This window comes from Coregonus clupeaformis, unplaced genomic scaffold, assembly GCF_020615455.1.
Source record: "Coregonus clupeaformis isolate EN_2021a unplaced genomic scaffold, ASM2061545v1 scaf0772, whole genome shotgun sequence".
Taxonomy (NCBI): domain Eukaryota; kingdom Metazoa; phylum Chordata; class Actinopteri; order Salmoniformes; family Salmonidae; genus Coregonus; species Coregonus clupeaformis.
Genome location: NW_025534227.1, coordinates 1 through 12292, shown reverse-complemented (window position 1 = coordinate 12292; position 12292 = coordinate 1). Strand labels below are relative to the sequence as shown.

Below are 12292 nucleotides of genomic sequence, written 5' to 3'. Positions count from 1 at the left end.
AATTTGTCTGATTCCCCGGTATGGGAATAATTTTATTTTGTAAAGTGGTTCCTTGCATCAAACAACACAACAACATTTTCAGTCACCTCCTTGTCTGAAGGACAAGTGGAGAAACAGATTAATGTCAAGCCCTGCATGTTTTTTTCCTCCAAAAGTCTAATGGAATGTAGGCCTACAATGAACACCACACATTGGCTGCTACTGTAGGCTGAACGATAGAACAGCTATTTCCATGTTAAAATGTTATGGGATGCATTTTCTCCATTGTTTCTGATGGTAGGCCACTCTGGTAGGCCTACATTATGATCAAATAGCCACAGTAGCTTACTTGACCACTGTTAAAACTGAAACTTAAAGCGGGTACAGAACGCCAGAAGTTGCACAGAACTTTCACAATGTTCAAGTTTGCACTCAGCAGACCTGACATTTTCTCAGTACCGAAAACAATTAGAGGGAACATTGGTTGTAGGCCAAACCGTTCAGATGCTACAGACGTTTTCTGGTCTGATGAACTGCGCTGTAGCTCTGACACTTTCAACCGCAGATGCAGGGCCACATAGGCAGATGCGGTGGATTGAGACGCAGCCTATGCAAAAAAACATATCTCTAGCTAAACCTGACGGAATTTGATGGGGATTTCTGTATTATGCAATTTAGATTGAAGCACCGGTGCGGCAATAGACTCTAGGGGGTTTAAAGTCACCATTGGCCTCATGGCGAAATCCCTGAGCGGTTTCCTTCCTCTCCTTCCTCTCAATTAGGAAGGACACCTGTACAGTATATTTGTATTGACTGGGTGTATTAATACACAATCCAAAGTGTAATTACTAACTAACCCTTGGTTAGGCCAAGGGTTTTGGATAGTTAGCTGAACAATTTATTGATTTAGTTGAAAACCTATGAACAATCTGTAAGGGGATTCTGATGAAACTATGGATATGTAGAATGAAACATACCAACACGTTACTGCATAAAAAAAGTATTTATTAACTCATCAACATTAATTTATTAACTTTGATCTGGTTAACGTCAAGGTATGTCTGGGTGTACATCTAAATCTCTTAAAATGGCTTCCTCTCATCATTCTCCTTCATCTGCCCTGATCTGGACAGACAGGATAAGTGAAAGCAATATGGCAGAACCCTAATAGAGGGCTTCCTTTTTCCAGTCCTGTAGATTTAGATCAGTGCGGCTGAAGGGAGGAGGTCAACCAAAGGAAGCCACATTAGACCACTGAGATGTACCCATGTAGGCTCCTGGTTTTCACACCATTCCCCCATCGGATCCAAGGCACTACGTGACCGACCCCAGGGACCGTAATAGTGCTAAATGCTTGACATGAGGTGAGCACCTAATGGGTTAAAAACAGCACAAACACCAGACGCATTGACCACAAGTAGCAACACAACCTCTCATCTGCAGGCCAATGACAGTATCAATTGGTGCATATAGGCACTTTTGTCTAAAGACAGTGGAAAACACCTACTGCACAGACATACAGCAATTCACATATTTCAAAGTACTTTCAATCATTTTAGATGACAACGCCACAGTTTTAAAGCACAAAAAAACACAGAACTCCACAGAACAAAGTTATACAAGCAGAATCTGCATTCAACCCATTAACTTCTATTTGCTGAATAACAGTAATGTATTAATTAGCTAGTTGCTTTTGTTTGAATTTACACTAACGAAATACAAAGCAGTTGAATCATTGTAGAGCAGCTTAAGCCACATAATCTAGAAGCCACATGGATAGAACCATGAATTTAGTCTGTCCAAAATATCGACCTATCCCCTCACATAAAATGTATTTGCAATGTTTCAAACCCCCTTAGTTGCACTACACAGAGAAATAAGATCAAGATGTGCAACTACAAGGCCTACAATATGTTTACACTTTTCCCTGTGCCAGCCCTCATTTCTACCTTCGACACAACCGTTTCTTCTGGACTGTAAACCACACACACTGGTGCCAAGCTAGTGTGAGAGCTCTGGCATTGGTGCCCCCTTCTGTATGCGATGGAGAATTAAAAACGGTGGCTTGGAATCAGAACACAAGATCAAACACCTAGGGCTCGTTTCCCAGAAAGAGGTTAATTCTAATTCTGGACTAAAAGGCATCCGTGATAGAGACTTCTTTGAAAGTGCTTTTTAGACAAGGAATAGTCTTGATCTGGCTCTGGGAAACCAGCATCTACAACAGGGGTGTTATACTCATTTTGTCCCTTAGGGCTACATTCGGTCTTCATTTAGGTCCACTTGTATTGGTTATATTCCTCGCTGTCAAAATTGGCAAAAAATAGTTCTCTATCCATCGAATTTTCGATGCTCCCTGACTGTCTAGCTTTCGTTTCGATGACTGTTAGCAAGCTGGACAGGGTGAAGAGACTATAAAAGTATGTCCATTATCATTTCTACACAGTTTCGATTTGGTTTTAGTCATGTCAATTGAGATCGTTCTTCTCCGGAAAGATTCATGAAAGAAAAAAAAAAAGGTTTGACACCCCTGATCTACAGTATAGCTGTGTAATGTCAAATAAATTGAATCGTTTTATTTCATTAATCTTAAAATGTTGATTAATATAGCAGCAAATGGCACACTTTTACACGAGAGGCATCACTATTAAATAACTCCAATTGTTTTCATAAAAATGTGAAAGTGTGTGCCAAATATGTGAGTAACCCATACGTAATTAAATTCACAGAAACATTACAGTAAAAACCAATCATAACCAGCCAATATTGCAAAAAAGGGTGTTTCTTTTTGGTGGAATTTTATTGTTGTTCATAGCCCAACATTCATTTGTGGCACCTGAGAGTGATTAATCTTACCCAAACTGTAGCTAAGGGAGTGTAGTACAGGCAATTTCACCTAAAAGGTCAAGCTTTTGAATGTCAAGCTGAACCGGCTAAATCTAAGTCAGGGGGGAACCCTTGGCCTTTATAGTTGTTGCTGGATGACTTGGGCTAAGTCTTGAAAAAGCTGTTTCACTAGACATGTGCATTAGTCTGCACTACAGATGCCAACAGCAGCTAAATAAAAATGATATGAAAGAGAAATGTCACTATGCAATCTTTTCATTGCTTTCTAGCTCTGTTAAATGGTCTTGACTGGATTTGGGACTGTTGATTTGCTAACTATTTAATTTAATTAACTGTAACTGAATTAACTGTTTTGATTGCAGCACATACGCATACGAGTTCAACTGTTACTAGCAAAAGAAGCCCAGAGGATGAAAGCAGAAATATTATCAAATTAACCAAGAAAAAATATAATCAGTGGCTTCAAAGCAGCATCGTTCCTCTACCCTTACCCTTTCATACAGTATCGACTTACAGAACTCTCACAGTACACTTTAATATCTAAAGATGGTCAAATCTGCCATGATAAAACTCAACTGGCATCCCATGTACTGCAAAGTAAAGTAAATCCAAAACACACCTATTCATCCATCCATCATCTCACTGTGAATAGAAAACATTTCCCAACTGAGCAACATAAGACCATGGCACTGTAGAGACAGGCCAGCCTGATAGGCTCCCTGCCTCAGCCCCAGTACCTGGTGTACAACAGGACAACAGCCCACCCCTCCCTCTCACTGAAATACTGCTCTTCCCACCCCCTACAAGCAACAGCAATATAGATTGACGTTTGACTAGAAGCTGAGCGGTGGCAGATAGATCTCCAGCAGGTCCACGCCTCAGGGGGAATCTCCTTTATCACAGCCTAGGGTTAGGCTGGGTCTCTGAGGCAGCCCTCTTATCTATCCAACAGACAGAGGGCCATCATAATCTCCTTTAGAGACACACAAATGAAAACAAACAAAATGGCCGCTCGGCGTGTGAGAGTCCCCCTGGGTGTGGCCTTATGGAGAAGCAGGGGCGGAGCGAGGGGGTCACCGGGAGGAGCTGCGCTCTTTGCTGACACAGTCGTCCTTGGTGCTGCTGTCTCCGTTGGACATCATGCCGCACGTCCTCCTCTTCTTCCGCCGGTGAGACATGGCGTCCCCCTCCGAGCCCGACTCAGCCTGCAGGGAGAGAGGGGCAAACCAGAAAGGCCTTGGTTACATCTCTCCATATAACATACTACACATCTATTTCATGCCATTTACATAATAGGAGGACTAGGTGTCACTGTCCCTCATACACATTGTTTACTCACAAACACCTGTTACCAATTTACATGCTATATACAGACAATCATCTGATGGCAGTAGTGTTCTTGTTCAGTGGAACACCTAAGTCAGCAGAACAGAATATTCTATCCAGGGGAAGGCAGGGCCTACCAACCACTACACAAGAGTAACCCCCAACCTACACCCAACAGCCCAACCCAACCTGATATGCATGTATATGTAACTGGAGGGACATGCTGTCCACCAAGCAGGCCTCTGCTCAAAAGGCCGGGAGATATTCAACACCAGTTCCGCCAGCTCCAGAAACCCAAGACTGACCCGTGGCCATCTGCCCGCATGTGAACAGGTGACTGCTGCTATCCATCTTATAGTTCTACCTTACACCCAGCTCAGGGGTCCCTAGAGTAGAGGGCTACTGTATATTCATGTGTGAATACCACACTGTGTGTGTTTCGAGGAAATAGGATGTACCTCTGAGTCTGAATCAGAGGAGCTGGAGGAAGAGGAGGAGGAGGAAGAGTCACTGGAGCTGTCCGAGGCGATGCCAGTCGATTCCTGGAGGTCCACTTTGTCTGCTAGGGCAGCCATGTCTGGCCTCTCCTGCTTCAGGATACTGAGAGAGATTTTATGTATGAAAATAAACACCCTCCTAGTGGAAGTTAGTGGATCTGGGGTTAGGCTGGGGGGGTCTAAATCAGTCCCTGAAAAACGAGTTTGGGGGCACTAGACGTTCACACCCCCTCCTCTGTAATTATCTCGGCCGTCTATGGGCCAAACGAACCCCCCCCCTCCAAAATTCTAAAGATGCCAGGTGACAGTTCACCTCTGCTAAATCATAATTGGTCCAAATAAACAGTGACGCAAAACCCAGTGTACAGAATTGTTCCTCATATTCCACAGCCTCCCGACAGACAAAATATTTTAATGTTTCTTCTTTGACGAAATACTTATGTTCCTATAGCTGTGGGGGTTCTGTTCGGAGTGCTTACCGATACCACTTCCTGGATAGTTTGGGCCGGCCCCGCACAGTTTTATGCCACACGATGGGGAAGTTGGTGGTGCTGGCAAAGTTCTGAGTGATAGCGATGGTGGTGTCCATGTTGAGAACCACATGCCACCAGCCTCCTAGAGAACAAGCAACAGAGATACCCAGGATTAGGTTTAGGATCACCAAACCACAGAAAATAAAACACAGAATGGCCAAGTACAAAAGTACACCATCTGACCTTCTCACATTGCAGAAAACATACTCTGTCCGAGGACATTTTGATGCAAATCTTGGTTATTCGTTTACAAGACCTTTATGGTATAAATTGCGCAACTAATGTTTCCGACACCTTGTAGAATCCACGCTCCGAAGAATTCAGGCTGTTCTGGAATCAAAGGGGGGTCCGACGCAGTACTAGATGGGTGTACTTAATAAACTGGCCAGTGAGTGTGTGTCATACACACATATATATATATATATATACAGTGGGGGAAAAAAGTATTTAGTCAGCCACCAATTGTGCAAGTTCTCCCACTTAAAAAGATGAGAGAGGCCTGTAATTTTCATCATAGGTACACGTCAACTATGACAGACAAAATGAGAAAATAAATTCCAGAAAATCACATTGTAGGATTTTTTATGAATTTATTTGCAAATTATGGTGGAAAATAAGTATTTGGTCAATAACAAAAGTTTCTCAATACTTTGTTATATACCCTTTGTTGGCAATGACACAGGTCAAACGTTTTCTGTAAGTCTTCACAAGGTTTTCACACACTGTTGCTGGTATTTTGGCCCATTCCTCCATGCAGATCTCCTCTAGAGCAGTGATGTTTTGGGGCTGTCGCTGGGCAACACAGACTTTCAACTCCCTCCAAAGATTTTCTATGGGGTTGAGATCTGGAGACTGGCTAGGCCACTCCAGGACCTTGAAATGCTTCTTACGAAGCCACTCCTTCGTTGCCCGGGCGGTGTGTTTGGGATCATTGTCATGCTGAAAGACCCAGCCACGTTTCATCTTCAATGCCCTTGCTGGTGGAAGGAGGTTTTCACTCAAAATCTCACGATACATGGCCCCATTCATTCTTTCCTTTACACGGATCAGTCGTCCTGGTCCCTTTGCAGAAAAACAGCCCCAAAGCATGATGTTTCCACCCCCATGCTTCACAGTAGGTATGGTGTTCTTTGGATGCAACTCAGCATTCTTTGTCCTCCAAACACGACGAGTTGGGTTTTTACCAAAAAGTTATATTTTGGTTTCATCTGACCATATGACATTCTCCCAATCCTCTTCTGGATCATCTAAATGCACTCTAGCAAACTTCAGACGGGCCTGGACATGTACTGGCTTAAGCAGGGGGGACACGTCTGGCACTGCAGGATTTGAGTCCCTGGCGGCGTAGTGTGTTACTGATGGTAGGCTTTGTTACTTTGGTCCCAGCTCTCTGCAGGTCATTCACTAGGTCCCCCCGTGTGGTTCTGGGATTTTTGCTCACCGTTCTTGTGATCATTTTGACCCCAAGGGGTGAGATCTTGCGTGGAGCCCCAGATCGAGGGAGATTATCAGTGGTCTTGTATGTCTTCCATTTCCTAATAATTGCTCCCACAGTTGATTTCTTCAAACCAAGCTGCTTACCTATTGCAGATTCAGTCTTCCCAGCCTGGTGCAGGTCTACAATTTTGTTTCTGGTGTCCTTTGACAGCTCTTTGGTCTTGGCCATAGTGGAGTTTGGAGTTTGACTGTTTGAGGTTGTGGACAGGTGTCTTTTATACTGATAACAAGTTCAAACAGGTGCCATTAATACAGGTTACGAGTGGAGGACAGAGGAGTCTCTTAAAGAAGAAGTTACAGGTCTGTGAGAGCCAGAAATCTTGCTTGTTTGTAGGTGACCAAATACTTATTTTCCACCATAATTTGCAAATAAATTCATTAAAAATCCTACAATGTGAATTTCTGGATTTTTTCCCCTCAATTCGTCTGTCATAGTTGACGTGTACCTATGATGAAAATTACAGGCCTCTCATCTTTTTAAGTGGGAGAACTTGCACAATTGGTGGCTGACTAAATACTTTTTTCCCCCACTGTATATACACATACATACACACACACACACACACAGTACCAGTCAAATGTTTGGACACACCTACTCATTCAAGGGTTTTCCTTTATTTTTACTATTTTCTACATTGTAGAATAATAGTGAAGACATCAAAACTATGAAATAACACATATGGAATCATGTAGTAACCAAAAAACTGTGAAAAAAAATCAAAATATATTTTATATTTGAGATTCTTCAAAGTAGCCACCCTTTGCCTTGATGACAGCTTTGCACACTGTTGACATTCTCTCAACCACCTGGGATGCATTTCAATTAACAGGTGTGCCTTCTTAAAAGTTAATTTGTGGAATTTCTTTCCTTCTTAAAGCGTTTGAGCCAATCAGTTGTGTTGTGACAAGGTAGGGGTGGTATACAGAAGATAGCCCTATTTGGTATTATGGCAAGAACAGCTCAAATAAGCAAAGAGAAACGACAGTCCATCACTACTTTAAGACATGAAGGTCAGTCAATCTGGAAAATGTCAAGAACTTTGAACGTTTTTTAAAGTGCAGTCGCAAAAACCATCAAGCGCCATGATGAAACTGGCTCTCATGAGGACCGCCACAGGAAAGGAAGACCCAGAGTTCCCTCAACTGCAGAGGATAAGTTCATTAGAGTTACCAGCCTCAGAAATTGCAGCCCAAATAAATGCTTCACAGAGTTCAAGTAACAGACACATCTCAACACCAACTGTTCAGAGGAGACTGTGTGAATCAGGCCATCATGGTCGAATTGCTGCAAAGAAACCACTACTAAAGGACACCAATAAGAAGTAGAGACTTTCTTGGGCCAAGAAACACGAGCAATGGACATTAGACTGGTGGAAATCTGTCCTTTGGTCTGATGAGTCCAAATGTGAGATTTTTGGTTCCAACCGCTGTGTCTTTGTGAGATGCAGAGTAGGTGAACGGATGATCTCCGCATGTGTGGTTCCCACCATGAAGCATGGAGGAGGTGTGTGATGGTGTGGGGGTGCTTTGCTGGTGACACTGTCTGTGATTTATTTAGAATTCAAGGCACACTTAACCAGCATGGCTACCACAGCATTCTGCAGCGATATGCCATCCCATCTGGTTTGCGCTTAGTGGGACTATCATTTGTTTTTCAACAGGACAATGACCCAACACACCTCCAGGCTGTGTAAGGGCTACTTTACCAAGGAGGAGAGTAATGGAGTGCTGCATCAGATGACCTGGCCTCCACAATCACCCGACCTCAACCCAAATGAGATGGTTTGGGATGAGTTGGACCGCAGAGTGAAGGAAAAGCAGCCAACAAGTACTCAGCATATGTGGGAACTCCTTCAAGACTGTTGAAAAAGCATTCCAGGTGAAACTGGTTGAGAGAATGCCAAGAGTGTGCAAAGCTATCATCAAGGCAAAGGGTGGCTACTTTGAAGAAACTCAAATATAATTTATATTTTGATTTGTTTAACACTTTTTTGGTTGCTACATGATTCCATGTGTGTTATTTCATAGTTTTGATGTCTTCACTATTATTCTACAATGTAGAAAATAGTAAAAATAAAGAAAAACTCTTGAATGAGTAGGTGTGTCCAAACTTTTAACTCGTACTGTGTATGTATGTGTATGTGTATATATATATATATATAGAGAGAGAGAGAGAGAGAGAGAGAACAAAAATACACTGCTCAAAAAAATAAAGGGAACACTTAAACAACACAATGTAACTCCAAGTCAATCACACTTCTGTGAAATCAAACTGTCCACTTAGGAAGCAACACTGATTGACAATAAATTTCACATGCTGTTGTGCAAATGGGATAGACAACAGGTGGAAATTATAGGCAATTAGCAAGACACCCCCAATAAAGGACTGGTTTTGCAGGTGGTGACCACAGACCACTTCTCAGTTCCTATGCTTCCTGGCTGATGTTTTGGTCACTTTTGAAAGCTGGCGGTGCTTTCACTCTAGTGGTAGCATGAGACGGAGTCTACAACCCACACAAGTGGCTCAGGTAGTGCTGCTCATCCAGGATGGCACATTAATGCGAGCTGTGGCAAGAAGGTTTGCTGTGTCTGTCAGCGTAGTGTCCAGAGCATGGAGGCGCTACCAGGAGACAGGCCAGTACATCAGGAGACGTGGAGGAGGCCATAGGAGGGCAACAACCCAGCAGCAGGACTGCTACCTCCGCCTTTGTGCAAGGAAGAGCAGGAGGAGCACTGCCAGAGCCCTGCAAAATGACCTCCAGCTGGCCACAAATGTGCATGTGTCTGCTCAAACGGTCAGAAACAGACTCCATGAGGGTGGTATGAGGGCCCGACGTCCACAGGTGGGGGTTGTGCTTACAGCCCAACACCGTGCAGGACGTTTGGCATTTGCCAGACAACACCAAGATTGGCAAATTCGCCACTGGCGCCCTGTGCTATTCACAGATGAAAGCAGGTTCACACTGAGCACGTGACAGACGTGACAGAGTCTGGAGACACCGTGGAGAACGTTCTGCTGCCTGCAACATCCTCCAGCATGACAGGTTTGGCGGTGGGTCAGTCATGGTGTGGGGTGGCATTTCTTTGGGGGGCCGCACAGCCCTCCATGTGCTCGCCAGAGGTAGCCTGACTGCCATTAGGTACCAAGATGAGATCCTCAGACCCCTTGTGAGACCATATGCTGGTGCGGTTGGCCCTGGGTTCCTCCTAATGCAAGACAATGCTAGACCTCATGTGGCTGGAGTGTGTCAGCAGTTCCTGCAAGAGGAAGGCATTGATGCTATGGACTGGCCCGCCCGTTCCCCAGACCTGAATCCAATTGAGCACATCTGGGACATCATGTCTCGCTCCATCCACCAACGCCACGTTGCACCACAGACTGTCCAGGAGTTGGCGGATGCTTTAGTCCAGGTCTGGGAGGAGATCCCTCAGGAGACCATCCGCCACCTCATCAGGAGCATGCCCAGGCGTTGTAGGGAGGTCATACAGGCACCTGGAGGCCACACACACTACTGAGCCTCATTTTGACTTGTTTTAAGGACATTACATCAAAGTTGGATCAGCCTGTAGTGTGGTTTTCCACTTTAATTTTGAGGGTGACTTCAAATCCAGACCTCCATGGGTTGATACATTTGATTTCCATTGATAATTTTTGTGTGATTTTGTTGTCAGCACATTCAACTATGTAAAGAAAAAAGTATTTAATAAGATTATTTCATTCATTCAGATCTAGGATGTGTTATTTTAGTGTTCCCTTTATTTTTTTGAGCAGTGTATAAGCGCAACATGTAGTGTTGGTCCCATGTTTCATGAGCTGAAATAAAAGATCCCAGAAAGGTTCCTTAAGCACAAAAAGCTTATTTCCCTCAAATGTTGCACACACACATTTGTTTACATCCCTGTTAGTGAGCATTTCTCCTTTGCCAAGATAATCCATCCACCTGACAGGTGTGGCATATCAAGAAGCTGATTAAACTGCATGATCATTACACAGGTGCACCTTGTGCTGGGGACAATAAAAGGCCACTCTAAAATGTGCAGTTTGACTGCAGAATGTTCATTTCTCTACCAGAAGCCGCCTCCGTCATTTTAGAGAATTTGGCAGTACGTCCAACCGGCCTCACAACTGCAGACTACGTGTATGGCGTCGTGTGGGCGAGCTATTTGCTGATGTCAACATTGTGTACAGAGTGCCCCATTGTGGCGGTGGTGTTATGGTATGGGCAGGCATAAGCTATGGACAACCAACACAATTAGATTTTATCAATGGCTCTGATCAGTCCCTACACCCAAACGAGGGCATTGCAAACGAGGGCATTGCGTTCATCCACCTCTGGCCTGCTGGCTCCCCTACCTCTGCGGAAGCATAGTTCCCGCTCAGCCCAGTCAAAACTGTTCGCTGCTCTGGCACCCCAATGGTGGAACAAGCTCCCTCACGACGCCAGGACAGCGGAGTCACTCACCACCTTCCGGAGACATTTGAAACCCCACCTCTTTAAGGAATACCTGGGATAGGATAAAGTAATCCTTCTACCCCCCCTTACCCCAACCCCCCCCCAAAAAAAATCAACAACAAAAAAAAATACATTGTGAAGTGGTGATCCCACTGGCTATAAGGTGAATGCACCTATTTGTAAGTCGCGCTGGATAAGAGCATCTGCTTAATGACGTAAATGTAAATGCAATTAGAATACACAGAGATAACACAACGAGCTCCTGAGGCCCACTGTTGTGCCATTCATCCGCCACCATCACCTCATGTTTCAGCATGTTAATGCACGACCCCATGTCGCAAGGATCTGTACACAATTCCTGGAAGCTGAAAATGTCCCAGTTCTTCCATGGCCTGCATATTCACCAAACATGTCACCCATTGAGCATGTTTGGGATGCTCTGGATCGACGTGTACAACAGCGCGTTCCAGTTCCCGCCAATATCCAGCAACTTCGCACAGCTATTGAAGAGGAGTGGGACATTCCACAGGCCACAATCAACAGCCTGATCAACTCTATGCGAAGGAGATGTGTCGCGCTGCATGAGGCAAATGGTGGTCACACCAGATACTGACTGGTTTTCTGATCCCCACCCCTACTTTTTTTTTTTTTAAGGTATCTGTGACCATCAGATGCATATCTGTATTCCCAGTCATGTGAAATCCATAGATTAGGGCCTAATCAATTTATTTAAATTGACTGATTTCCTTATATGAACTCTATCTGAGTAAAATCTTTGAAATTGTTGCATGTTGCGTTTATATTTTTGTTCAATATATACACACAGCTATAATTTATGTATTCACAGCACGTAACATAGGTATATCACGTCTCACCAAAGACATTTACATTTTAGTCATTTAGCAGACGCTCTTATCCAGAGCGACAGAGCGACTTACAGCGACTTACATTATTCTTTTTTTTATTTATTTTTTATTCATACTGGCCCCCCGTGGGAATCGAACCCACAACCCTGCCGTTGCAAGCGCCATGCTCTACCAACTGAGCTACATCCCTGCCGGCCATTCCCTCCCATACCCTGGACGACGCTGGGCCAATTGTGCGCCGCCCCATGGGTCTCCCGGTCGCGGCCGGCTACGACAGAGCCTGGAGACCTTTC

General features: G+C 44.2%; 1 protein-coding gene across 1 annotated transcript; it reads right to left on the bottom strand.

Annotated features, from left to right (window-relative positions):
- Positions 1–967: 967 nt before the first annotated feature.
- Positions 968–5502, bottom strand: LOC123485630 (bifunctional arginine demethylase and lysyl-hydroxylase JMJD6-like). Its single transcript, XM_045216682.1, has 3 exons — positions 5129–5502; positions 4611–4752; positions 968–4031 (listed from the first exon to the last, which is right to left on the bottom strand). Exons 1-3 carry the CDS (start codon positions 5236–5238, stop codon positions 3900–3902), a joined length of 384 nt encoding a protein of 127 aa, XP_045072617.1. The 5' UTR covers positions 5239–5502; the 3' UTR covers positions 968–3899.
- Positions 5503–12292: the final 6790 nt, after the last annotated feature.